Source organism: Echeneis naucrates, chromosome 5 (genome assembly GCF_900963305.1).
Source record: "Echeneis naucrates chromosome 5, fEcheNa1.1, whole genome shotgun sequence".
Classification (NCBI taxonomy): Eukaryota; Metazoa; Chordata; class Actinopteri; order Carangiformes; family Echeneidae; genus Echeneis; species Echeneis naucrates.
In genome coordinates, this window is record NC_042515.1 from 12,565,621 (window position 1) to 12,593,406 (window position 27,786).

The window sequence follows — 27,786 nt, forward strand, 5'->3', positions numbered from 1 at the left end:
GAATCTTCATCTTGTGACAAGTGTCTAAATAAATAATGAAAATGTGTTAAAATTGTGGTTTCAAACCTCAAAACCCAAAGACAAAAAGGCAGTCAAAAATAAAACCAAATTTGTGCCCATCCTTGCTCAAAAATGGGTTTTCCCCATTCAAAAATATTTCATCCACCGATATGACTGATATGACTAAGTATGTTTGCTTTATGTCTAAATCAGCAGGAAATACAAATACAGGAGACTCATGATCTTCAATGACAGTATTTAGCATTTTAAATGAAATTGAATGTTCATGTTGCCCCAGTGCTTTGTGCAAACAGGAAAAACTTGAAGAGCCTGAAACATAACTTGTCAAATGTCATTCTTGGAACACCTAATGTAAGGCTATGTTCATGTTGTATAACAAAACACACTGACACGGAGTGCCAGTTGTATGGTATGTAGAGCACACGCCTCATTAATGGGACGCTACAAGGTCCTACTTGGTGACACTGGTTCAGTTCCTGCCAGTCTCTAAGTCTCGGGGGGGCGCATCATGGTACAATGGGATTATAACACTTAATGCAATGCCATAATGTAACAATGGCATAAACAGAGAAGAGATGCAAAAGCAGCAAACGGACTGAACTGTGTCTTTTACATAGCCGAGATCTTGAACTGAGTTAGGCTGTGTTTTATTTCTCATGAATTCAGCTTTTCATTTGTGAGAACAACAATGTGCCATTTCTTCATCTTGAAAGTGAATTTGTCTGACTTCAAATACCAGACAAAATAATCTAGACAAAAAACATGATTATAATATTTAGGACTATAACTACAGAAATAGAAGAAAAGAAAAACTGAAATATGATGAATAGAAACACAAATACTTTTTATCTCAAAAATGTTGTAATCAATGTTTATAATACACAATTATATAATTCCACAAACAGGTCATTTTGAGATATAAAGCATAAATACCCAAGTAACTACACTGAGATCTAAATGAGATTTTAATACTGTGATCAAATCAATACAAATAGTTTCTTGTTGTGGCAAAATACTTGGTGGTATTTGTGGTAAATGTGAATGTAATGGCATGAACTAAAATTATTTTGGGATTTTTGGTTATTAGTGGTTGATTCAGAATTTTCTTTTTGTTCTATTATACACAATTTCAGATAAACCACATTTATATTTTGTATTATCTAATGCACTGAGATGATGAGTCGAATCTGTTGCTTGTTTTTTGTCGTTTGTTGAATCAATATCTTAACAAAATCTTAACACTTAACAATAGTTTATGTGTAATTTAACAAACGTCATGTAAGTTGAAGTCTTTCTGGAGATAAAATATATTATTTTTTATATAGTTGGTTTTGTGTTTATTTAATATAAAGTTTTTTTATATAAAGCGTTAATGTGATCAAGAAACAGTATACTGATGAAGGCTTATCACAAAAAATGTAACAATTTTCATTGTGAGTCTGTTGCATAAATATATTTGGTGCATTTTGGAGAGTTTATTGAGTGCAAAATTATCAAGTATAAAAAGAGTAGAGGAGGATCTTCAGAAAAGCATGATATATTCTAAAAAATAACCATATTTCATCAATGTTATACTGAAAAAAATGTATGACATTCCTATGCTAGATCCTTGCATACACGTATAGTCTCCCATCTCTTTAAACCTGGTGTTGTGGCGTTTTCCCGTGGTTGCAGTTTGTCACAGGCATCAGGGCCAGTGTTAGTGCTGGCCGGAAATCAGGTTCAGATGGCAAGATTTGCAAAGCATCTTCCCGTCCAAGGGATAGCAGCCGTGCTCATTTGGTTCGGGGGAGAGCTGGATGACACAGACCTGAAGACAAAATGAAAGATTATCTCATGTTGACGAACATGTGTCTGTGTGCTTGCATACATCAGTCTGTGTACAGTGTAATGTTTGCTCTCAGAGCACCTACCTCACATCTGTAGCAGTTCTCATGGTAGGCGTTTCCCAGACATTCAACGGTGTAGCTGTCAGTTCCGTCCTCTTTTGGAATAATTAGCTGGTTACAGGCGCTACACTTGGGAGCATACTTCCTTCAAGGACAAAAGAAAAACTGTTCAGCATCGTTCTCTACAGAGGGAATCAAAACACTCTACTCAACATGAAGATATACATTTAAAGTACAATAAACGGAAAATTCGAAATAGAATAATATAAGATTTAAAGTTCCGTAGCTTTAATAAAGTTCCCCTTTAATGCTTGTGATATATTTTACTCTATCAGTAGTATACCTGTAGTAGTCCTGGAGGCAATACACCTCTCCAACTTCTCCCTGAGCGAACGCTTGCTCTCCAATTTGTTGGTTACATGTTGTACAAGTGAAACAAGATGGATGATAAGCTCGCTCTAGTGCGCGGATCACATGGTCTGTTATGACTTCGCCACATGCCCAACAAAGTTCCAGACTGGTCTAAGACAGAAAGAAATGGTTAAATGAAGTATATTTCCAGACACTTCCAACTTGGCTCCTTTGTTACATTGCAGTCAGGCATAAAACCAGTCTCCAGATGCACCAACAACCATTCGAAAATGACAAAGACTCACAACAGATAACACGAACTTAACTGCAATTAATGAATTTTAAGGAAATTTAAGGTCTATGCAGGTTGATCTCAAGTGAAGCTAGCAAGCTTATCACAGTCAAAAAAATGTCAAACAATGTAAAACACAGATACTTGGAAACAAACATTGAACTGATCCTTTACAAAGACATATAATTGAAACATATTGGAGGGTGTATTTACTTGGACCTACCTGGTAACAGGCTTCACAGAGTGGGATTCCTGCTTTGTTGTAATAATGTTTACCAGCTAGGGGGATGTGACAAGATCTACACTGGAAGCATCCATCATGGTAAGTCCTGTTTAAAGCCTCTATTGCGGGTTCAGAAAGAGCCACAGGTTTCCGGCAGAAGCCACACACCTCTGTATTGTACACAGACATGAAATATAAGAGCAGATTATAATAATATGTGTGTTGGCAAAGCAGAGCAGTTTGAAGCCTGAGTGGTTACTGTGTAAATAGAGATTATGTTACCTTTGCTGTTTGAATCTTCGCCGTTTTTATGGATCCCATGGGACTGTTCATCTTCGTTTAACCCACTAGATGGTGTGCTTGTTTCCGCCTAGAAGGTAAAAAATTCTGTTCATGTAAAACTAAACCTCAGACTGAGACAACCGATCAGGTCACAATGGAGTTTGGCCTCACAAGAAGAACCACACAATGCGACAATTCTTCACAGTTTATGGATGATCTTTTTTGAGAAAAAAAAAAAAAAAGGGAAAACACAGACTCAGCTCATTTCCTGTTTTGTGTGCAGAGTTCGTACACACTGAAAAGACAGGAACAAATGCTGTAATAAAAATTGCTTGAAGATATGAGCAGTTTGGAAAGATCTGTGTTTGTGGAAGGAAAATGTGTACAGTCCTTCTCATCACTATCCTTAAAAGACAGCTGTTTTTTTTTCCTTCATGATGGGTATTGCAGATGGCTCTTCACAACTGCTGCAGAACATAATACAGAATCTGTAAAAGTCGTGCAAAGTTGTAATCCTTCGTTGTGGGAAAAAACTGTATATGTACAGTTATATAGGGAAAGTGGGATTGAAAATGTTTAAAATAGTAAATGACATCAGTGGTAAACATGAAGATTGGTCAGATGAAAATGTGATTAATAGTTAGGGACAGAGAGAAGTCTGCCTACCTCTGTGTTGTAAAGTGGCGGTTGGCCTGGGGTCAGAGGGTGTGACGGAGGTGTCTGGGCAGGAGGAGGTGGAATTGGTGCTGATTCCTCATGGAGCCTAGCTCCTAGGGATGAAGGCAGGGCAGCAGTAGCAGGAGGAGGAGGAGGAGAAGGAGGGAAGAGCTCTGTTTGCAAAGAAAAATACATTTTTTTAGGCACTTTATTGTAACTTTCACAGAAAAATTGTCTCAATGGTTTCCAGTAAGTAATTACGTTTCCTGAAATTCAGAATAACACTTAGTTGAAACCATGTATATCTACTGCATAAACACATATACATTGTATTTGTACATGAAATGCATGGACCCATAAAAGTTAATGAAAAGGGGGAAAAAATAAAATAAGAGAAAATAAGAGAAAAAAAGTTAAGTCTTCTAGACATATATGACTAAGATATGTTCACAAAACAGGAAACAAAATGCAATCACATTCAGCAGCTGTTTTTCACAGATGATTCATTATTGTTCCCAAGATGACAAAATAAATACTAAAAGCATGAGAATGCTGAAAACAAAAAAATTACAGAACCTGTGTAGCACCTATAGATTTATGGCACCCCTGCTAAAAAGTGGATGCAGCAGAATTGTGACCCAAATTACCCAAAATGCAACTAACCTAGCTGGCACCACTAACGTCATGCAAAGTTGATAAGCAGGCTACCGGAATCAGTCAAGCTCAGCAAAGTTGTAATCTTTAGCTACAATCTCTTAAAGGCCTCATACTTAAACCTTTTAAACAAATATAATATATATGAGGTCATAGTTACATAGAGTAACCAATAATACATGAACTGGGAATCCCACCATGGGAATTCAGAAACAGGTCAGGGTTTGGTGCAGTGGTTATTGCATTGAAGCCAAGATTAAAAAGAATACATTTTCATAAATACCTGCAGTACGTTTGTCATCTCCTCTTAGCTTCCCTCTGCTGGGTCCAGGTTGAGCGGGTTTGCGATTCTGCAGTTCTGAAGCCTGGACTGGGGCCCCTGCACGGCCCTGGTCTTTGCTGTCCACACTGCTGTAACATTTGGACGGTGAAGGCTCCTCTTTCCTATGTCGGAGGGAGGGGATGCTGTCGCTTGGACTGACTCGTACAGCAGTATGCTGCTTGTCCCGAGCCGAGGCACTGTGAGCCTGGAGGGCAGGCTGCTGCTGTGTTACAGTGGCTCGATAAGGAGATGCCAGAGTGATAAAGACTGAGGACACCATCCTTTTTGGTGAAGCTGCTGATGCCATGACTCTCTTTAACCCACATACAGCCTGACAGGAGGACAGGACGACGATTAGGATATTGTTTTACAGATCATAGCACCAAGAGTCATATCACTTGAGTGTAAGAATAAAGCATATGAGAGGTGAACATTTTTATCTGATCACTTAACTAGTGTACACACCCTCTCAGTCTGCTCAGTGTGAGTGCTCACTCTCACTGGAGGGGTAGATTCACATACTCACAGCTCTCTTTGACTATAATGAATGGTTTTCATGCAGAAAGAATAAATATGACTCTTCTGTTTGCTTTAAACCCACTCACACTGGCTGCAAGCTGCCATTACATACCTGGGAGAAAATGTGGCTTGAAGACGGTTCTCTCTCTCTCTTTTTTTTTTCCTTCTCTCTCCTTCCTTGTTCTGTATCTCAAAACTTCTGGTTTGTTTTCCCTCCTACAAGCAGCCACAGTGAGAAGACTTTACTCTGGCAGAGAGGGCAGCTATCTGCAGAAGGCCACTCCTTTTCCTTCTGTTCCTCCCTCCCCAACTCTCCCGTCCACCGACCCCTCCTCTTTCTCTGGCTGAATGACAATACCACCTCCCTCCGAACCGTAAAAGGTGAACAGTTAATCTTGGGCAAAGTTCTGTAAAAGCATGACACATTCATCTACTATGAAAACTTGGCAAGAGCTCACACACTCACTGGCACATATGCACGTAGACACACACACTCACATTAAGTTATGCAACAATGTAATATCATGTCAGAAAGTCTCTCATTAATGTAGACACACAGTCACCTCCCACTTCTTTATCTTTCTGCATGCCAGCAGGATGTGACTGTACCTGCCTTTGCTAACAGCTCTCTGTCTCAGCCGCCCTTCTTTCCCTCTCATGTGCAGGTCTGCCTTATTGTTCTGTCAGCTTTATTTTCCCTACCTCCCTCATTGCGTCTGCCTGCTTTTTTCTTCTCCCTCTTTCCTTCTTCCCTTCCCCCACTATCACTTTGGCCTTGATTCACTATCAGCGTCTCATGGCATTGCTTCCATTTGAGCCTCACCAACTGTCTGGAGTGGAGCACATTTTCTATTAAAATGTGGTGCACTTTATCAGTCTCTCCTGAGGATACTTTTACATTTAGCTGCATAAGGAGCAGCAGTATTACAGTGCAATGAATCAGGGCATTGTGCAAGAGGAGATGTTGCTATATTAAGAGAAGGGGGGCAGTAAGTGATGTCAGTGAAAGCTATGAAAAAGCTGCTTTGTTGTTTTTGCTGCTTTCCACCAGAATAACTCTGAACAATATCAGGTCTGCTGAACAGCAAATATTGTGGTTAGATTCTGGACTTAAACTTGGTGACGTCTGCCCCTTTTCCCGGGATTCAAAAAGGAGGATAGAACAGGGAACTGGATGTTGAGTAAAGCTTTCTTGATCAACATGGAGCGAGGCAGGAATGTGCAAGAGAGGGTTAACAGGAGACAGAGATGAGGAGAGTGATGGGGGTCTCTGTTGTTCCAGCTCCGTGGAAAGGAATGCTGCAGTGATGTTATGGCTGCAGGAGGGAGCATGCCTACTGATGACACAATCCCCAGACCTCCATGCTCCGCCTACCCCCCCAACAGCTAAAATCCCCATTAAACCCTCTAAACCTCTTCCCTGCTTCTAACAACATGACTTTTCAATTTACTCTTCAACATCATGACATGCTTTCCTTGAATCTTTTGAGAGGTTTTGGTTTTGGATATTTTGGAAAACAAAAAGGAATTAAATGAATGAAGGGAAATAAAGAGAGAAACAGGAAGAAACACAGTAGATAGGAAAAACGACAATTGTTCAAAATTACAGCAAATGCTGATTTCCTAACTGTAAACATCTGCAAGGGTGGGAAGACTACCACTGAGAGAGAAATCCCAAAAAGAAAACTTTTGGTTTTCCTTTGGGTAACAGTTAAGAGAAGACTTTGGAAATAAGGCCTGTGGAGTTTTTGGATAAAGAATAGAAAAGAGATCATGAGAAATGCGAAGCAGAAGCGGAAACAATCTGTGGTTTAGTCTTGAATAAAGGTAAAGCAAAACAAAACACACAAACGTGGATCCTACATTTCCCATGACTATCTATCTATCTATCTATCTATCTATCTATTTATATATATATATATATATATATATATATATATATATATACATATACATATATACGTGTGCCCAGTAACAAGTCCTTCCTCTCCATGCTGTGAGGTTCAGTAAGGTTCAGTAACAGTCAATGCACAACTTTAGAGGTAAGAATAATCTTTTTATTATTCATGGTAATATTGAATATTACTGTGATTGGTTTTTGAGGTAGACCTCGGGTCTCTGTGGATTCATTTGTTTTGTGACTGGAGACTGTTGCTTCGTCCTCCTAGAAAAAAAAAGAAAGAAGCATGACCATTAAATGCCAAAGGTCATTTTTTTACAATTCACCACTATACTACGCAGTAACAGCCATATAAAATGAATAATATGAAAAAGGTCATGTTGTAGGGGTGACAGCTTAAATGCAAATATGGGAAAAAATTAAATCCATCATTTTGAGTGGGAAAGTTCATTCATACAGACTTTAACACAGCTTGCAGGAGGTCCTGAGTGGGCAGCAAACAGACCGCCTCTCCCAAGAAAGTGAAGAGGATGTGAAGGACATCAGACCAGTTGCCCACTGTCAGCATGAGCACCAGTAAGGCTCCCAGTCGCACCACGACAATGCGCATGAGGGTTTCTGAAGAAGTCTGCTGATTCTGATCCTCTGCTTAACATGATAAAAAAAAGAGTGTTAAACAATATTTTCAGAAAGTTGTTTCTGCCATTTAAAGTTAATTAATGCTATAACTACTAGTTTGTGTATTGATGTTATTACTGTTATTGACTAAGTGTTGTGCTTCTTTTTTAATCACTGTACTTGGGTAACCACACTAGTTTTCCCTCTTAGACTAATCTAATCTACCGTTTCTTTCCATCTCGGGATGTCTTCTTAAAGGACCATTTTCGTTTAGCACACAGCGTCCCAAAACATCACCTTGAATATAGACCACCAGCATAGTGTAGCAGAGTATCAGTGGAATCCACAACTTTAGAGCATCCTTCTGACACAGGAAGTGGTCATAAACCATGGCGGTCGAAGCCACAGTTGCTAGAGCAAAAACCAAGACAACCGCTCTTTGCAGTGAAGCCAGAATGGTGTGTCCAGAGGTCAGGAGGGTGATGCATTTCCCACAGCAACGCTCTGTGCTATGCAGTGGGTAGAGTCTGGCCACATGGATCCACAGACCATGGCCAACACTTGCCAGTGCCCAGCTGAGTGCAGCTGCCAGAAACAAACTGAAGGAGCTGTGTGGAGCCCCCTGATGGAGGAAGTCCAGAGTACAGGTGAGGCAGCAACCCAGTGAAAACTGGCACTGGATCAGGAGGAGGTCAAGGCCTCTGCTGTCAGCATCCTGAGATGAAAACAAATCCAAAAGCGTTTTTTGAAAACAATGAGAAATTAACCCCTGACATATACATAGAACACAAAATACTAAATAATTGTGCTATCAGCTGCTCTGTGTGTTTTAAGAACTTGCCCGTCCTGCTGAAAGCCAGGCAGAAACAGCTCTGAGGGAAAACTCCAGCACTATAAGAGAGGAGGCCCTCGAGCCCACCGCAGACAGGAGGAGCGTCAGGGACCAGAACTGGACTGTTGTCTTCCAGTTCCCTCTCAGAGGACTGGTGGGTGAGGACGACTTCTTTTTAGTTTCAACTTCAGATTCACTGTGTGAAGATCAGATTAGAGAATGATGACTGCTCTTGAAATTTCTTTCATATCCCACCCAATTTTTCACCATAGTAAACTCACGTGCATGTCTGATTGAAGTGATAAACTCTCGTTAAACTGCACAGCACAGATATTCCACAGGCACCAACAAGACCTTTGGAAATAAAACAAAATAAACCCAAAACACCACAACCAAATACAACCACATATCTAGGGAGACTGTCTGCAGACATGTTGAGAATCTAGAGGAAAAACAAATAAAGACTTTTGCCAGAAGGATGAAAAACATCAAACTAACCTTGAAGAAAACAGTCTATTGGGTTTAAACCAAAAGGCAACCATTCAGAAGTTCCCAGGATCCAGGAGAAGGGGAAAAACATTTCTTATGTTTTCAGTGACAAATAAAAAAGAAAACCCCTATTAGCTACACATTTGCACAGAAACAACAGTGACTAACACATCATTTTACTTTATAAAGACTTCACACTTCCTCAGGTCAGGTCGGAGTGGCTCCAACTGCCGATCCAAAGGTCAAATGTGATTGACTCTTGTTCTCAGTGTCACCATTCCTTGATAAAAGCTACTCAAAGTCTTTTCAAATAAGATGATTAGGTTTAGAGATAGGACATTCAGGCACCTTTCAGATGGGTCTGAATAAAATCACCTCTCTCTTTGATATCGCACAAAGATGACAACAACAAACATATATTCATTTTATACAAAAAAAATCTTTATTATTATTAATTGCTGTTCAAAGACTTTAAGTACCTGACTATGAAAATAAAACCATCAAATCATTTAGTTATGAGCAGTTCATATGGCAGTCGATAAAAACAAACAGACATGAAAGAAAAGGCAACTGTAGCTATGAAACTGTGACATATTAGAGCAGCCACACTGGATTATACACACTAGCATAGAGTGTTTATGTTTTAATAATCCAGATTGTGTTAGATTTTCGGCACTTCGTTGCTTAAGAGGGAGTCACTTTACTCAAATTCATTATTTGAGGTATTTTAAGGTAAAACCTGATAGTTTATCATTCGCTTTTTATATCTGAGAACTTCGATGTTTTTTATCATAATGTTTGTGAGTATGTGCAACATCTGTTCATTATTTGAATGTTCCTTCATTGTTCTTGCTTCCTGCAACAGGGACAAGTCTCACTTAAAGGAATAGTTTGACATTTTGTGATTTTTTGGCAAAATGTCAAACCTTTTCTTGAGATTCATCTCACACTCACTGATGGACCACTCTGACATCTACGACTGAGCCTAGTCATTCTAAGCAGGCATTTTGGATGTTTTAGCTCCTTCCTTGGCTCTAGTTGACCTTTGCTGCCTGATCCCTCATCAGGTCCCAGAATAACATACTGAGCACTGTGTGGGGGGCCAAGCGCAGGAAGACAGGACCCATGCCTTTGTACAGCCCAAACAGGCCTTCCGCTTGGCAGACCTTCAGCATACAGTCTGCAAATCCATGGTACAGACGTCCCTTAAAAGGAAGAAAAGGAAAACAGAACTCAATCTAACTGAAGTCCTCTACACTGAGTGCAAGAAAAATGATGAAATACTAAAGAATACCACAGCTCACCCTTCGGCACTCATCTACTGGCTGATTGTAGAGCCTTGTGCTGATGACGTCAAACGGGGTCATTGTGACAGCCACTGCGACTCCACTGATCATGGCCGCAATCAGAGCTGTGAGCCATCTGTTTGAACCAAGCCACTGCAAGGAAAGAAAGGAGCTTACACACTGTCCTTTGGCTGATGCGTGATGGCAGATGTTCAGTTGCATGTAGTGTGAAAATGTCAGCTGTTCATCACGTCTACCTGGGAGTGCGACACCCACTCTTTGGCCGATGTGAAGGTTGCCAGTTGAGCAGCTGATCCTACCATGACTCGAGGCACGGCTCCATTCACACCCCTCCAAAGACCAATGACACCTTCCCTTCTATAAATGGTAACAAAGGCATCAGACACTCCCTGGAGCAAAAAGAAGGTGGAAAGTAAATAAGAAGGCATAGATAACAGTGCCGTGTATGCTTTTCTATTATGTTTAGGGTAAAAGAAATTAGTGACTTCCCTTGTGTGAGCAATTTGCACTGTAGGTATATTAAGCTTGTTTAAAAATTACATTTGATCCCTGTTAGCATATCATTGTAACAGTGGCAACGCTGTTCAACATCTAAAGACGGACATGGATGAAGGACTTGCCAATAATCTAGTAAATGTAAACTTTGTTATTGCTGCTTTTCTATAAGTAACGCATCTGATTTCCATATAAAATCTACTTATTATGTATTTATGTGTCTTATTTTGGGTATGCATATCTTACCAGATGGTTATGTTGATGACCTACTGCTATGGCTTCCACACTTTGAGCTTGTAGATGAGTCTTCACCTAAGAATTAAAATGCAGCACACAAAAGTTTGAATGCGTTCACTTTGTATCCACCAGACTGCTCGAAATAAAGAGCTGAAAATGAACCATGTCCATATAAAAGTGGCTTTCTTTCAGATAATGTCTGAGTCAGATGCCACAATGAGTTGTATAACTCTGCTCATGTAACCAGGAATCAGCTGGAAAGCATGTACTGCTCAAACTGCTCTACCTAATGTCCTGAATCATTCATTTGTGGCAAGCCTTAGGAGTCAGCATGCAGAGCACACTCACAGTATGCACAATAAACAAGAAGCCTCGCCATTTAACCTCAACCTCTCTCCATTCACTGCCAACAGCACAACTCAGGAAGACACAAGATACTTTCTATTTGGAGAAGTAGTAGTTTGTCTGAAGCAAACGCGAGGTATATTTATCGACCTAGAATACAAACAAATATATCATCACACAAGATTGTCTTTCCATGATGGAGCAAAAGGTTAGGTGGTTTAAATTGTACTGTCGGCCAGTCAGAGTAAAAAAAAACAAACAAACAAACAAACAAACAACATCACTGCCTTTGGGTTAAAAAGCAACATGTACATATAAATGTGAGGATCTGGAAAGGATGACAGCGACATTGAAAAACAGATGAGTGCTTTAAATCTCGTTTGATTTCATAGGCCTATGTCTTTGCAGAAATCATCTGCAGAGCTGAGCCCAGTTGTGCTTCTCATGGGACAGACAGGAAATTAAATGATTGTACGATTACACAAAGCTTATTAGCATCTGACTATATTTAAATAAAAAAATGTAGATGATGAGCTATTTATGATTAACCTCGCTCTGGTTACTTTTCCTCACAAGCTTTTGCTCTGGCTGAAAATAAAAACTGGTATATGTGAGTGGCCTCACTCATTTAAACTGGAAATCAAATATGGAAGGCTTGTATTACCAAAAAAGACCACAGCTTTGTAAGACATCCACTTATTAGCTTGACCTAAACATTAAAATGCTTGGGCACGGTCTAGTTCCTTTTATATTGTGTTTAAATAACGAATTTCCATGTGCCAGTGTGGATAGGAGAAATGATAACAGCAACCAAAAACTGATTCATCTTACAGACAAACCAATGAGTATTGCAAATGAGAAAAATTTTAATTCATCCTTGATTGTGCATTGTGATTGTGATTGATTGTCCTGCTGCAGCTTGTGTGAAATGGTGACTTAACTGAGTGAACTTTGGACAGACATTGTACTGTAATGTCTAACAGCTATTGACCAACACGTATTTAGCTACTACAGAAGACAGCTTGAGGGTGGCTGACCTCTACTTCAATTACTGATCCAACACGAGTAAACATGCACTGGTTTCTATAGATCACAATGTTCTTCATTCAACTGCCTGTTTGCATAAAAACAGTAATGGGCTGAAAGACTTTGGCTTCATGTCACACATTCCTGCCTCAGAAAACTATTAGCAGTCAGATCTCTGAGCATGTCCCCTCTGGTCATCATCACTTTGGTTTTCTCTCACATGTATACTGACTTCTTTACATTCTATACTGAGCATGCTGAGTGTAATCTAATCAGTTGAGAGCTACATTCAATAGTAAACAGGGTTTCAATTACATGAGGGCTTTTAACTTCACACAAAGTCAGTATGAAAGATACGAACATGACACCATGATGGACGACAGTCTTCTCAATATTGGAGGTAAAATATTAACAAGCAACAGGATTATAAGACGTGACTCCTGTTAAGCACAATGCACTGACAGTAACAGCTACATCCACCATGTGGAGCTGGACTTAAAAAATGGAAATTAAACAGAGTAGATATTTAGAAAAAGGTGGCAGGCACCAAAGCAGCCGATGTTACCTTAATATATATATTTTTTTAGGAACACTATAGATCCCAAAAGTTGCAGAATAAGAGAGGAAAAATGTATCTAAACTTACCAGGTAAGCAGGTGAGGCAATGAAGGCACCCAGTGCGCCGGCCCCTGCCCCCGACAACAGACTTCCTCCATGGAATGATGTGAGACCCAAAAGTTCACAGTAGGAGTAGGAACCCAGCCTCACACCATTCATGACACCCTGGTACATCAGCCCAACTGAGAGCCCCTTCTGCAGGCCCCGGATACCATCTGTGCGGCCCACCACCCAGAGCGCCTGCAGGACCCCACGATAGTGCCTCTTGTAGGATCCCCGTGCACGCAACTCTCCCTGAAGCTGGAGACGAGTCTTCACAACTTCAAGAGGGTTGGTGAACACACAGGCTGTGCAGCAGGCAAGAGCACCCAGGCAAAAGTCCAGAGGAGGCCAGACAGCTGGACGGGGTGAGGATGGGCTCAACACACCACAGGGAACTGCAGACACAGCGGATGCCATCCTGGGTGAAGTTTGGGCACCAAACACAGACTCCTTGGATGATGTTTCCTGCAGCTGAGCACTGGTCATACCTGAGAAATGACTTGTCTTCCTTCTTTCACTTTCTAGTGAACTGGGACAGTATATTGACCGGATCAATTACATAGAAAATGCTTTTGTGCTGATTCATTGAACACTCGTTCTGCCTGTTTCCGACAGGACACTGAGCCACGCTGGTATCTGTCTGAAGCTATTGTCATCAGCTTCCTCGACTATCAGTCTGTTGAAGAGACACACCATCTGTAAGGAGGACACAAGACTGTACCCGTATATCTCTGTTTACCATTTCACATCCCATCATTTCAAATGTTCGTCAGGACAGTGTGCAGCAAGTGTGGAAAGAAGCTGTTGTCTTCCTGGAAGTGCTCAGGTTTTGATTACCTGACAAACCTGTTTGGCAACTTAACTTTAAATTTACAGCATGTAGAGGTGTCGAACTAAAATTTAATGTTCCACATAAACAGAAAACAGTTTGATGGATTTGACACAAACTTGGGTCAAATTCATTCAATTCCCACACAACTATACAAACACGCACACTAACATGAGGTAAAATGCACTGTAAGAGAAAACTCCTTGTCTTTTGAGAGATTAGAAAATATCTCTTGAATTTGGTGGCTTCATTGAGAAACTCACAGTGTTTGGTGGTCCAGCACAGCTCCAAGCTTCCCCTCTCTCCCATCATTGTAAACATGTGTCCTCAGCACATTCATTGTCAAAGTCTCCCCCCACCCCCTCCAGCTCAGAGCCAATACAGAGTGAGTTCTGCCTGCCACCTCACCATATCCCTGAGTCTACACCAATCAAACGGCCCAGCTCATAACTGCCCCAGCTCCTGCCCTATAGGAGCTCTCTGGGTAAAAGGTTGCTGTTGGTCAGAAAAGGGAGAGGGTGGAGTGAGGGCCAGGATCCTAAGGCTGGCTCAGAAGAGTTTTAAAACCAGGTTAATCCATGGATAATCTCACCAACAAAACAAGCAAACCTGTACATTTCCTTTGGCATGATATGATTTCATTAAATATTTGTATTTAGGTAGTTACTTTGAACACATTTAGCTGTGGAGATTAATTTTATAAACAGATAAATGATATGCAGTAGTATGTATTTTCTGTGAAATGTCTGGGCTATTGGTAACATTTGCTACAAATGATATTACGTCCAGTTGGAATGACTCATCGATTTGCCCTTTCTTTTTTTTTCTTTTTTTTTGAGTCATCATTAGCCACTAGAGGTCATTGTTAGCCAGCACTATTAAACACAATGCCAACAAAATGCATTTGACCTCCTCATTCTTCACCCTCAAATCAATAAAATCACATCACAGAGTCCATTTGTTGCTCTGGAGCGTTTGATCAGATCTCACTGCCTTCTTGAACAGTTGAAGTTGGCTAAGCTGTCACTTCTTGTGAAATACTTTGCAGGTTATATGTTCCATGAACAGTTGCTAGATGGATTTGTTAAATTCTGAAAAAACTCTAAGCTTAACCTGAATGTCACTTGCAGGTAAAAAATTTAAGATTGATTATTAAAACTTTACTCTCAATATCTATTACTTGGGATAAATTAATTATGGACCTTGTGAGACATTTTTTGTCAACAAAAGCAGCAATGACTGCTAGACAACAAACACACATATGCACACACATCAGGAATGTGACAACTCAGACATGGAGGCTTTTATTGTTTAACTATGTTTATAGTACAGTGCCATCTCTCACACCCACAATGGCCCCCGACACACACACTAGTTAACAACTTTTAACCACCTCAGTGCACACATAACACACAAACTCTGCACGCGCACGCACGTGCACACACACACACACGGTTTTCAATGTAAACATTGCAGGCTTTAAGAATGATACAAAAGCAAAGTCAACTGTTCCTGTCAAAATCGTCTATTCTTCCAGCGTTTCTCTTTTTCAATAATTCAGAGGAGGGAGACAGAAAACCAGAAATGTCATTGTTTACTTGATCACCTTTTGGGGGAAAAACAACTTTTGTCCTGTTCTTTCTCATCACTGCGCTCACAAACACACAAACACGCACGCACGCACACACACACACCACATTCATGCAGTAAAGATTTTCTTTCAACCAAATGTTTTTATCAAAGTGTAGTTAAAGTGTTTTATGTTTAAATGCTTGCAGTCGGCAGAAGGGGGATTGTGAAGTTCTGAAGTGGAACATCTAACAATGATTATGTTTTATTTCCCCCAAAATCCTCTTTATAGGAAAAAGGCCTTTGTCAGTGTCAGTTCCCTTGTGTGGTCACAGGGTGAAGTATCTGTCTTCCCAATTCCGCCTGGAGCTCCATTACCTTTTAGCACGGACAAAGTACAAGGCGTTGGTTTTAGGGTAGTACTTCACATTCTGTTTTTTGTCCATGAGGCCTCCAAAAATGATGAGCTCACCCCTGCCCTGCACCACTGTGTGAAGGCTGGTCTCTGGTGGCCCTGTAACTGCCGCGGGAGTCCCATTGCCATAAACTCTCCAGGACACCACCCCAACAGATTTGGCCCGTGACACATCCAGCACATACATCTGCATGGGCTTGCAATTGAGAGACTGGTACAAGGGTTTGCCTACGTTCAAGCTCTGGGGTGGATGATGGCCAAGACGCCGTGCGATAGGTGGGATAGCGTGTCCATCAGCTCCAGCAGCCTGTGGAGGGCTAGAAGATGATGAGGGAGGTGTTCCAGGAGGACCTGCTCCTCCTCCAGGAGAAGCTCCGTGCGTCTGAAGGGTAGGTGATGAAGAAGATGGTAAAGTAGATTTGTTTTTCACTGCTTCCAGGCCTCTTCGTAAGGCAGCAGGGGACACTGCTCCTGGGGGAGTACGTGGGGAACTTGCAGGAGGCGTATGTAGGCCATTAGTGTTGGGCACCTCAGCATGGTGAGAGGCAGAAGGGGGAGACTCCCAACCATAGTCTGTGGAGGCAGGTGGGAGAGGGCGAGAGGGAGGAGATGCAGCCTGAGCTGGGCTGGTCCGAGGTGAAGGGGAAGTTCCATTTAATAATGGAGGGAGTGGGGGAAGAGGAGGGCTGTCTGGGCCTTGTGAAGGAGAAGGTTGTTGGGATGATGATGGGCTCCCATCTCGAGCACTCCCCCTCGCTGAAGGTCGAGGTCTCAATGTTCCCCATCGGCCATTTACACATGGAGCCTCTTCAACAGCTCCCAGGACAACACCGGCAGCCCCGCTTCGGACAGGAGACTGAGAACGCAAGGAAGGCGGTTCGGGGCCCAGGGGGGCAGGTGTGGCACTTATGGGGGAGGGTCGAGAGTTAAGACTTGGGCTGAGTGGTGCACGGCCAGAAGGAGCTTGTGAAAAAACTACCACACACTGGCCCACCTTGAAGAAGACAGAAGAATGAATGACCCATTAGTGACAGACTTAATGATTTTATATGCAAGCTGTAACTGACAGTTGTGACAGGTGCTTACTCTACAAGCTGGGTGACACCAAAGCTCTGGGGCACCATGGTCCTCATTTTCCACCTGCAGCTGCTGCCACCTCCATGGTGGTACGCCCATGTGAAGCAGCCAAGCATCTTTTAGGAGCTTTTACACACAAAGCAAAATTTAAAATCAGCAGTTAATTACAACTATGCGAAACCTTTGCTGAGAAATGCTAAATTGTTCCAATACAACAATAAAGTAAAATAAGAAACTTACTGCATTAGGGCCACCACATCCTCCTAAAATGAGCAACGTCTGATCATCAATGACAATCTGGTAGGAAAACATTTAAAAAGGCATCAGTTAGTTAAATAAAATTAATAAATAAAGACAAGCAAGCAAAATCTCACAAACTAAAACTATATTGAGATGGGATTCTTGAAGGAGTGATGTGTCAGGTTTTCTGTCCACGACCTTGAGACAGCTGTCACATTTCAAAAAACAGACAAAGAAGCAGCTGTTAATGCTAACTACGCTCAGTAAATTCTTAAAATTTTTACACCTCCACTGTCTTATCAGACTGAAGGGACCACATAAAAAACCTTCAAGCAAAAATAGCCCCATCTAAGACTAGTTAGTTAAAAACACAATGGATTATTTTCTGTAGCTTGAATAAACATAGGACTCCTTACTTGTGACTGGCCTCCTCGTGGGTGTGGTGAAGGGCCAGATATGGGCGGTTTCGACCAGGACCACTGCTCCAGATCCAGAACCCAGACTTCATTACTCCTGGTGAGAACCAGCAAAGGGCAAGTTTAAAGATTTAAAGCTGAAAGGTCTATTGTTTGCTATTACACTAAAAGAGTAACAAAACAGCTTTAAGTCTATTTTCTTGCATTTACTGAACAACTGTGACTGTTTTGCGGATTGTGTTTAAATGAGCTGATGCAAATTTATACAGCAAAGGTCACCTGACATCTGAAAAGTCAATGACATTTTTATTGACTGGAAACTTTGGCAAACATGATAATATAGAGGCGTCATCAACTTTTCAGTAGTTTGATTGCAGCAAAGGTTTTAGCTTTACTTCACACAGCTTAGGTTTAGATAACGTATAATTTAAGTTATATATTCATACATTTGACGTGCTCCTAAAGATCCACCAAACACCACCATGGTGTTTCCAATTACAGAGGAAGAGTGGCCTGCCATTGGTGGAGGTCCATGTGTTGTAACGATACAGTTCCACCTGATAGAGCAAAGGAAATAATAAACAATAAAGGGGGGGGTCAGAGAAATTCTGAGCTTTAACACATTTATTATTTCTCATAACTGCAACATTTAACTCCCAGTACTGAAATCCATCTCACCAGTTCTTTGAGGGGGAGTATGTGTGGATTTCATCAAAAAATCTTTCTGGCTGGTGCAGTGGATAAGGGCTTGGGCGAGTCCATCCCCCAAAGAGCACTAACAGATCTTTGTGCATCACTAGAGTTGCTCCAGCTTTTGGAGATGGATAAGAGCCTGTAAGGTAAAGACAGTAACAATAGATTTTTTTTTTTTTTTGCTGAATAAGCACGATGCTTTATACATCTAAGAAAATCTATGATTTAAAAAAAAAATAAATAAAAAAAATAATAAAATAAATTAATAAATAACCCCAGTCAATTTCGTGGAAAATATGCCCAAAGTTTTACTTGACAGTCTATTATATGAAAATAGCTGAACGGAAATGTAAAAAACACCACAGATTCAGACAGTGATCATTTCACACGCATCACAGTCAAATGCAACAATGGAAAAGAAATCTTTACATGAACATTAATGCAATGATATTTCAGAGTGTCTCTGACAGTAGTTGGACCCTAACAGCACCCCTAAGTGACCCAGTCACTAATGGAAAGCTGTAATTGCAAATGTGAATTGAGCCAGGACACACTGTGGACGGATGATATCACATGTGATCACTTAGACTCAATTCAGAGATGTTTTTCTATCATTCTTATAAATGTTACTGGGTCCTGGACAACATTGAAGGACCAAATAAAAGAAAATATACATTTTTTTCTAGAAAGGGGAAATAATATCGAATAAGCAGTAGCCACTTGAGAACTTTTAAGGACCATTTTATTGCCATAAGTAAACTGACATTCTTATAGCTGTTTGATTAGATCACCAAAGGTTAAAGGTCTGATAAGGACGATAGATAGAGTTCAGCCTTTTAATCCTGGGAATGCAATTTCCTCAGGTTCATAAAATGCATCAGTAAAATTATTTTGTTACAATGTCATTATACTATTGCTTTTATCTTTTTAATGCCACTTCATCCAAATACAATGCACTTAGCTGCTACTGTTCACAAATGTAGTTCACTCCCTCATAATCCCCATGTACTCGTACCTGAGGCTAAAGGGCGGATCCACTCCTTGCTGTTCAAGTCAAGTCTCCATAGATCATTGAAGGCAGCATTGCAGCTACTCTGAGTACAACCCCCAAACACATACATGGATTGGTTGGAGTCATAATAACATGCACCTGCAATTGCCAAAAAAAGAACAATTAAGCACAAATTTATAGCCAGCAGCAATAAACTGTAAATTCTTTCAGAATTTCATATTGACTGCAGATTGTTACTTTTTTGTAGAGGTTTTGTTTTCGTGTGTGGACATAAAGAAAGAAGAATAATGTAAACTTCTTGGTGTAAAGACAGGTGAAATGTAAAAATATAAAGCTTTAGATTATTGGGTTAGGGTTAAGGGAACCAGTTTGAAAAAAATAAAGTTGAACACTAAAACTTTAACTGATGTTGAAGTCTAGCTACGAACAAAATGGATACTGTATCCAACATTGCTGCACTACTTAACTAAATCCGCATCAGAAAGTAATTTATCAGCTCCAGGCTGCAGAAATAATCTGACCCATAATGAAAATACCTTTTAAACATTTTAAGGAATCAAAGGCAAAGTACTGTATTTCTGAGAAATGCCATTAGTTTATTTGGAAAAATGGGCATTAATCATATCCCTAGTTGTTGCAAAGAAGCATATACTAACTGTGTGAAAAGCGCTGAGTTATAGGGGTTCCTGGATATGGGTATGTTCGACTTTCCCACTGGATATTTCCTTCCTGGACAGATCTCAAGAAGCCATGGTAGCACTGATAAGCAACACCTAGTTAGGACAAAATATAAGGCACAAAAGAGGTTACGTCTCCACTTACAGAATATTCAAATTGATGCATGACCACATTTCAATGAATAAATGCCGCTTACATTATCTGTCTCATGTGTTAATGACTTTAACTGACTTTTCTGTTCACAGTGTTCTCAGATACACAATGACAGGCCCCTCTTTTGTTTCAGTTTTGAACAAGATTATGCAAATACAAGAGCCATACCTTTAATGAGCCGATACCACTGCTTACATACAAGTGCAGCAGTCTTGTGCTCTTGGTAAGGTGAGAGGAAAGACAGAATATATTCAAGAACTTCCTCTGGCAACTCCATCATTGTTCTCAGTCCTCTTTTGGCACTGCTGTCCATGTTCCCTTCTTGTTGACAGGACCCCATCTTTGCCTCTACATCCTCTGTTATCCCAGCAGGCTCTGGACCATCATCCTCTGTATCCATGGCAACAAAGTACCCATCCTCACTGTCTGGGGAGCGGGACATTATTGTCTGTTGAGACATTGGGAGACATATTGATGTATCAACCAATGACTCTGATGCTGAGGAGCACATTTACTATTAGCAAAGTGTTTCTTAAAGCAGGTTTGAAGCCCGTCATTCTATTTCTATGTATACTATTCCACTCACTGTTTCACATCTGCCCTTTTTTGTTATTGGATTTCTGAGGCAAAATGAATTAGAAATCCTCAAAGACAACTGCATGAAACCTGAGCGTACTGTAAAAACATAATGGCACTGCAGAGCTGTAACCAGAATAACATTTTGGGACTGGAAGGCCTAATTGTTGGATCCATTGTTGAAGACGGGTGGTGGCCTTTCTTCACAGCCGCTGGCCCCTGAACACAGCATGCCCCTTCTACATCGTTTGGACCATCTTAGTATCTGCCGTTAGCCGTCACATAAATGAAATGTTAGATTGCTAATGCTAATTAAGTGCTGAAGATATCTGCATCCAAAAAAAAGGAACGAAGCGGGTGATATGCTATGTGTATATCGAGGAGTTGTTTATGATGCCAAACACTTTTTTTGCTGACTAACCGGCGTGTAAAGGTTGCTGGATTTAACGTTTGATCTTCAGAGAATAAGAGCTAGCTTCGGCTAACGACGCGAGCTAACTTATCATGACCACCCAAGCTAACGTTAGCAATAATTAATCCTGAGAAAAACGCAAAGAATCACAGCTGACGTGCTTCTTTTTAAATACCCCTGCTCCACACATGGTAGAAACCCTTCCACTTCTTAATTATTTAGATGACACGACGAAATTTCAGGCTAACTTACACCCCTGGTAGCTAACGAGCTAGGCTAGCTGCTCCCTTCAGTCAGGTGTACTGCTGGTAATCTTTGCTAGCGGTTCCTCTAATGTCAGACACTTTGTCGTGATTTCAGCCCTGAAACTGAAAACCCACACGCCGGCCTAGTTCATACCGTTATTCTAGACGTAGTCTTCCGTGGGCTCTGATGTGTCTCCTCTTCTCTCTTCTTCCCCGGTATCAGCTCCAGAGGTTCCTCTGCAACCTCCAAACAGTCGCCATCTTCCGCCCCGTGAAGAGCGTCCTCCGCAGCACAGCAACCCTCCAGCAGCCGCGGACCGTCCGTGGACCAGGGTGGGTCCCCAGCCCCAGACACTGCGCCCCCAGCCGCTGCAGGGGAAAGTGTTGTCCGGGGGTGGGGCTGGGGGGAGCTGCGGTTCACAGGTAAAGCGAATATAAAGTAAAGAAAATGTTGTTGTGTGGGAGGCAATGAGGTCATTTACCAAAAATACAAACACCAGCGCCACACTATAAAATAACCTGTTACATAAAAAAAGGCAAACACTGAAAATGATAAGAGTTGATAGGTATAGCCCATAATCAGGAAAAATGCCCATCGAAAGAAAACTTGGATTGTATGTCCACAAAAAAAGCAATGTTTTAAACTATATTTTACATCATTACATCCTAATTCAAATATCAAAGGTTTTTGCTGTTGATGGAAATGGAGTGTGTTGTCATTTCCAAAGTTAACCCTTGAAGAGTCCGCCACAGCGTATCTTTACAATTTTACATGCTGTGGTGCCATTTTCTTGAGTATTTTAATTTGCTGTACATCAATACAACCCTTAGACCCCAAATTTTAATAATATGTATGGACTTATGCCCATGTTTACTAAATAAGACTAAAAAACTAAGCACTAAAAAAGAAAATCGCCTTTGTTTGGTTTGAAATCATTTGCATTTCATTCTGTGAAATTAACATTTTAGTTGTAGTTAGTGCAGCAAGTGAAATAGCAAGACTTAACTAAGATTTGATGCGGTTCTTCCAAAATATTACGTTTGTGCTTTAGTTTTAAAAGATTTTTGTTAATGCTTATTTCTTATATTATTTTGATTTTGCTTCTTTTATCCTGTTGAGAACATATATTTTACTTCCCCTAAACACACGAAACAGAGACATCCAACAGTCCACAAAAACAAAACCAATGTCAAAATGTAATAATATAATACAATATGACATAATTTTGTGTATTTGTATTAAGGGCAGACGGTTCATTTACCGCGGGGGACGTGACGCCAAATTTAAAGTGGCAGGCCGCCGGAGGACGGAGGGGGTGTCCACGGTGGAGCGGCAGGCTAACCGGCTAACACGCGACCAGGAAAGGCTGGTAAACCCAGACCTCCAGCCGTCCCCGGGCCGCCAAACTCCTTAAATCCAGCTCTCAGTAGGCGACTACCGACACTGCCATCCGTCATTTTGTTCCCGGCGTGTATGGCAAGTAGTTATCCCGCGGAAAGGAAGAGGTAACCGGCCAGCAGCCCTGCTAAACATGGAGGATGAGGAGGTTGCAGAGAGCTGGGAAGAGGCAGCTGACAGCGGGGTGAGAAACACATGTCGGTCTAAACCGTGTTATGAAATTATTTCAGCTCTACAGTCACTGAGAGGGATCCGTCATATTCTGGGTGGGTGTAGTGCTTTGTTATAAACATGTTTTTATTTTTGTGTTTATTACTTCGGGTTTGTTTTCTAAGTAAAGGCGGCCGCCTCTTCCGGACTGAGTCCTCCAGGCCTCACTGTCTCATAAGGACGTCGGGCTGAGTCTGACTTCTTGTTAAGACTTCCTGCTCCTTATAATACTGTTTTTATTTTTTATTTTTATGCTGAGTGGTAACGGCAAAGATAACCCAATAACCCAAGCAGACTTTTCCTATAATGGCACCGTGGCTCAGGAAATGGCAGGTTGAACTAAGATGAACCATTAGAATAAAATCACAGACAGGCCTGGGATCTCAGATGAGTTCAGATCTGAGTCGTTTCTGCATCTCGGACAGACCTCTCACATTCCTGACCTCCCTGTCTCTGCATCTGTCACGATAAAGCAAAGAAACAACAACAATAATAATGATCACAGTGAATAAAAGTTAACTCAGGTTTACTGAGCAACAACAGCGAAAACAAAATGGGGTTTGATTGGACAAAGTCTGTTTATTTATCTGTAGCAGTAAAATAGTCATATTTAATGTTATTTTCTCTTCAACATCACACCTTTAAAGTAGCTGTGAAAATTACATTGTTATTGTAACTATCAAAGTAATTTAATGGTTGAGTTCCTTCATGCTTATGTTGAAACTAAAATTATTATTTGTTATTAATAAATAGTTTTTTGTTAATTTGGGCTTTTTGTTTGTTTTCTTGACTGGAGAAGACTAGATGTTAAAACTGAACTTTGACCTATTATCTTACAAAAAAGTTAAAATCAGTGTATTGATCATCAGTAGTTGCATATGTCTATTTATTAGCATTTAATGATTAATGAACTGATATCAAATGGCTAGTGGATGTTACTGTGGATGCAGCTCTCCCGGTCATCGCTTACAGAGCTACAGTTTCTGTCCTTGAAAAAATGAATTCTGTTTTTCAGGATTTAAAGTTATGTTATTGAATAATAATGGAACCAAAGTAGAAGCAGTTGCAATGAAAAAGCGATTGGTTTATCTATAACTGTAATATAATCAATGTTAAACCCTCCAGGTGGTGTTTCTGCATTCTCTATTGCCAAAAGATTAGATGAATTTTGTTTCATGATTGTGTTGTGTCACAATATCCTTCAAAACTGCCTGTAAATTTGACATCTTTGCTGTATAGGTCATGAAGACAGAAAATTAACTTATTTCTATTTCGTCAGGAAATAGAGAGACGACTTGAGGCAAAGCTGAAAATAAATCAGGCGGCAAAGTAAGCACACAGCAACTTTGTTTTAAAAAAAAAAAAAAACACAACTAAACAAACCTTTAATGTGTGATATGAATGTATACATCTATGGATTCATTTTTATCTCTCACACGTTCTCACCTTTACAGGAAGTCCAGCTTGGGTTCAGGTGGTGGCTCACTTGTGCAAACTGCCATAGTAATCCAGGATGACTCTCTACCTGCAGCACCCCCACCTCAAATTCGAATTTTAAAGCGTCCTTCAAATAATGGTACTACAGGAAACCCTGCATCCTTATCTCGTCCCTCTCAGCAAATGAAGTCTTTGGCTCAAAGGGAAGCAGAGTATGCAGAAGCCAGGAGAAGGATTTTGGGAAGTGCGTCTTCAGATGAAACACCTCAGGACAACCCATGCCATGACAGGTAAGACATCATGATGGCAAAAAAATCTAAATCCACCCAATCCATCCAATTTGTTATAAAGGTGAGAGGAAAAAAACTGATGCATATTAGCAGGAGAAAGATGTGATTATTTTGCATTTTTCCTTTTGTCATTAGACCAGCTCGTTTGAGTGCACAACAACCATCAGAACCAGTTCGTCCAAACAATCATGTGATCCGCCAGCCAACTGGCCCAGATGGCACCTCAGGCTTTCGACTCTGCAGATAAACTGGAGCTGCCTGATGCAAGGAAACTGCTGTCTCCCTGAGAGGCCATTATGGGTGGCAGTTAAAGGGGTTGTCTGTGATATGAAGAGCAGAGTGGTGGGATGACATTAAATTTGACTGACATAGGAAATATGAAGACGTAGCATGGACAATGATGATCTTCTCCACCCTCTCTCCTCTCTGCTTAATGGTGTGGTCTTTGCTTTCACCTTGCCTTCTCCCTTATGTGGAACATTGCAAGGGGTTGGCAGAGATCAGCCAAGATTTGAACCCCCCTTCTGTTCCACACTGGGAACAGGTTTTTGCCTCACTTCCCTACACACTGTGATACACCAATGTACCATAAGGTGCCCTACGATTTTAAATCTGATTGGCTGGTCAAGTGCCAGGGCATCAGGTGTCTCTTTAAGGAGAATAAAGAGAGCTTGAGAATCTGTGGGAACATGGGAAAAGTGCAAACAAACCAACTGGTTCTTCCACTGATTTACCGTGGATCATGGCTGGGTGTCCACCGGGGAGCTGGCCTCAGTTTGTGGGGTTCAGTGGAAATAAAGTGCTTGAGAGCGCCAAGAGTTTACTGTATGCTCAGGAGTTTCAGTGCGAGGTGATAGAAAACTCAGTGTTTAACAGTACCCTGTGGCCAAAAGTGTGTTTTTATGCCATAATAGCCCAGACCAGCACTTCCAACATACTGTTTGGCACTGGTGGCTATTGAAGAAATGCCCGGTGGGCACACAGCCTGTGGCCAAAGATTATAGACCGGAAGGACAGAGTGTCATTCAATCTAAGCTTATTCAAGCAATAATATAGAAATTACTCCCTGAATTTTGCTTGTCATTTATGTATTGACTAACTACTTGTGCTGTGTTTTTGTTTTAAACTGTTAAGTTTTTTCCCTTTTTTGTGTGTGTGTGTGTGTGTGTGTGTGTGTGTGTGTGTGTGTGTGCGCGCGCATGTGGGTTTTATGAGTCACAGTATGTCAGGAGATCAGTAGATGATGTAGTCTGCATAGAAAGCTTTGCTGTTAGAATCATTAAAGTTCATCAAATTGAAAAAGTTGGACCTATCCATGAATTGAAAGTAGTAATCATGTATGTTTGCGTTGTCTTGCTGCTTCTAATGGGAATCGTTAAGTTGGAGCTTTCCTTGTCACAAAGTGCAGTCCGTCAACAGACGGACTGTGTGCTCTTAAAATTGTTAATAATTTGGAATAACAGTGCAGCATGGAGTAGTTCATAAGGTAATTATCATATGATTCCTTTTGGAAAATATTCTGTCAGTGTCAGGGAAATGTGTTTCAAACTATGAAAATAGTTTGAACCTTGTAATCTGCCCTTTAGAATTAAGCTAGATTCAACTGCTTGGTTTTGATGAATGTCTTTGGTGCTGTTTTTTTTTTTTTTTTTTTTTTTTTTATTTTCTTTTCTTTATTTCACACCAGTTTTCAACATTTTCTGCTTTCAAATCATGAAATCTATCATGGTCAAATATGGATGAATCACTAGTACTGATAGTTATTGAAAGGTTCACAATAAACCTGCAGCAAGTTTTGATCCTTTTAATACTTTGCCTTAAAAACAATTATCCCTGGTTACAATATCCATGGGTAGTTTTGTGTAGTCCATGATCTTTAATCTTACTTGTAGTGCACATGCAATGGGTCAGTTATTTTCTTTAATAAAAATCATACATACATAAAGGAAAGTTTATTGTCACACTAAACTAGAGTTTTAGGATTCTAAAATAATACTAAAACACACTCCGTGAATGTGCAGTTAAAATGTTCCACAGCTGTGCATTCACTGTAATTTGTCCAAATGAATCCAGGTACATTGATTACTTGCAGGAAGTGTAAGTCACTGAAGCTATAATTAAACAATAAATTTTACATTTTGCTTCGATACACAACTGAGCAATTGTGCTATACTGCAAACTCGGTGTGGTTAAAACTGGGCTGGTTCCACCCATTAAACTTCACTACCTGCCAAAGAATAAAAAAAACTTCAGGTCAGATGAGTGCATTGCTCACTAATGATCTCTGGGAATTAGAATTTAGAGCTGAACTGAAGTTTTGTTGCTGCTTGCGGACAGGGAGCCAAAGTTATCTTTCAATTCTGAAATCTCAGTATTTTTGTCTTATTAGATCATTTACACTGTTTGGAGGAGTGTTGTAACATCACTGATATCTACTGATGCCTATAATCCACTCCCCATGGCTCTTTGATGAAATTAAAAAGATTTCTAAGAATTTAAAATTAGCTGTTTAAATCAAATTATCATGTTTTTCATGTGAAATTCACCCATGATGTTTTGTTTCTCCTGTTGCATTTGAGGCTGAATTGATGTCATTGTTATTTTGAAGCTTAAAAACATGAATGAAATTTAAATACCCTTTAATAAACACACTTCAACGAGAGAGTCTGGTGTGTGTTTTATACTTCATGATACCTGCTTCTTAAGGAAAAACAAATTATGAACTATTTCTTACACAAATCACTGTTGGCACGTCCACGCAAACAGTACAGATGTTAATAAAATTCAGGGGATGGAACTCAGAGATTTGTATACACATGGACTTGGGTTAGGGATTTTATTCAGTTGTATATCCAGAACTTAGGGTAAGTGTAACATCACTAGTCAGTTGACCTAATGCAATGCCCATCAGAATTTAATGTGTTTTAATCTGAGTTTTATTTTGGTGTTTTGTGATTGTGTTTTGAGTTTAATGGATAATCATGATAGGAACCAGAATCAAAAACGTATTATTAAT

The 27,786-nt window shown here is 40.4% G+C and overlaps 5 protein-coding genes across 6 annotated transcripts; 1 reads left to right on the forward strand and 4 right to left on the reverse strand.

Annotated features, from left to right (window-relative positions):
- Positions 1 to 839: 839 nt before the first annotated feature.
- fblim1 (filamin binding LIM protein 1) lies at positions 840 to 5,485 on the reverse strand. The gene is made up of 8 exons (XM_029501608.1): positions 5,323 to 5,485; positions 4,653 to 5,022; positions 3,725 to 3,888; positions 3,059 to 3,146; positions 2,777 to 2,946; positions 2,254 to 2,432; positions 1,935 to 2,055; positions 840 to 1,831 (listed from the first exon to the last, which is right to left on the reverse strand). The coding sequence occupies exons 2-8, from the start codon at positions 4,996 to 4,998 to the stop codon at positions 1,721 to 1,723; spliced, it is 1,179 nt and encodes a 392-aa protein (XP_029357468.1). The 5' UTR covers positions 4,999 to 5,022; positions 5,323 to 5,485; the 3' UTR covers positions 840 to 1,720.
- A 1,773-nt stretch (positions 5,486 to 7,258) lies between these two features.
- LOC115043294 (transmembrane protein 82-like) lies at positions 7,259 to 9,316 on the reverse strand. The gene is made up of 5 exons (XM_029501616.1): positions 9,059 to 9,316; positions 8,842 to 8,914; positions 8,570 to 8,756; positions 8,026 to 8,443; positions 7,259 to 7,755 (listed from the first exon to the last, which is right to left on the reverse strand). The coding sequence occupies exons 1-5, from the start codon at positions 9,138 to 9,140 to the stop codon at positions 7,562 to 7,564; spliced, it is 954 nt and encodes a 317-aa protein (XP_029357476.1). The 5' UTR covers positions 9,141 to 9,316; the 3' UTR covers positions 7,259 to 7,561.
- A 152-nt stretch (positions 9,317 to 9,468) lies between these two features.
- Positions 9,469 to 14,300, reverse strand: slc25a34 (solute carrier family 25 member 34). Of its 2 annotated transcripts, none has more exons than XM_029501611.1 (6): positions 14,212 to 14,300; positions 13,105 to 13,795; positions 11,098 to 11,163; positions 10,593 to 10,745; positions 10,354 to 10,488; positions 9,469 to 10,254 (listed from the first exon to the last, which is right to left on the reverse strand). In XM_029501611.1, exons 2-6 carry the CDS (start codon positions 13,603 to 13,605, stop codon positions 10,084 to 10,086), a joined length of 1,026 nt encoding a protein of 341 aa, XP_029357471.1. In that variant the 5' UTR covers positions 13,606 to 13,795; positions 14,212 to 14,300; the 3' UTR covers positions 9,469 to 10,083. The 2 variants fall into 2 exon arrangements, with proteins under 2 accessions (XP_029357471.1, XP_029357470.1); XM_029501610.1 differs by having other exon boundaries at positions 13,105 to 13,815; positions 14,212 to 14,296.
- A 964-nt stretch (positions 14,301 to 15,264) lies between these two features.
- On the reverse strand, positions 15,265 to 23,460 carry fbxo42 (F-box protein 42). Its single transcript, XM_029501593.1, has 11 exons — positions 22,697 to 23,460; positions 21,589 to 21,844; positions 20,370 to 20,649; positions 20,027 to 20,143; positions 19,374 to 19,508; positions 18,344 to 18,497; positions 18,112 to 18,222; positions 17,666 to 17,762; positions 17,250 to 17,306; positions 17,019 to 17,135; positions 15,265 to 16,926 (listed from the first exon to the last, which is right to left on the reverse strand). Exons 3-11 carry the CDS (start codon positions 20,641 to 20,643, stop codon positions 15,892 to 15,894), a joined length of 2,097 nt encoding a protein of 698 aa, XP_029357453.1. The 5' UTR covers positions 20,644 to 20,649; positions 21,589 to 21,844; positions 22,697 to 23,460; the 3' UTR covers positions 15,265 to 15,891.
- Positions 22,679 to 27,449, forward strand: LOC115043310 (SUZ domain-containing protein 1-like). Its single transcript, XM_029501644.1, has 4 exons — positions 22,679 to 23,017; positions 24,323 to 24,372; positions 24,498 to 24,770; positions 24,906 to 27,449. The coding sequence occupies exons 1-4, from the start codon at positions 22,967 to 22,969 to the stop codon at positions 25,015 to 25,017; spliced, it is 486 nt and encodes a 161-aa protein (XP_029357504.1). The 5' UTR covers positions 22,679 to 22,966; the 3' UTR covers positions 25,018 to 27,449.
- Positions 27,450 to 27,786: the final 337 nt, after the last annotated feature.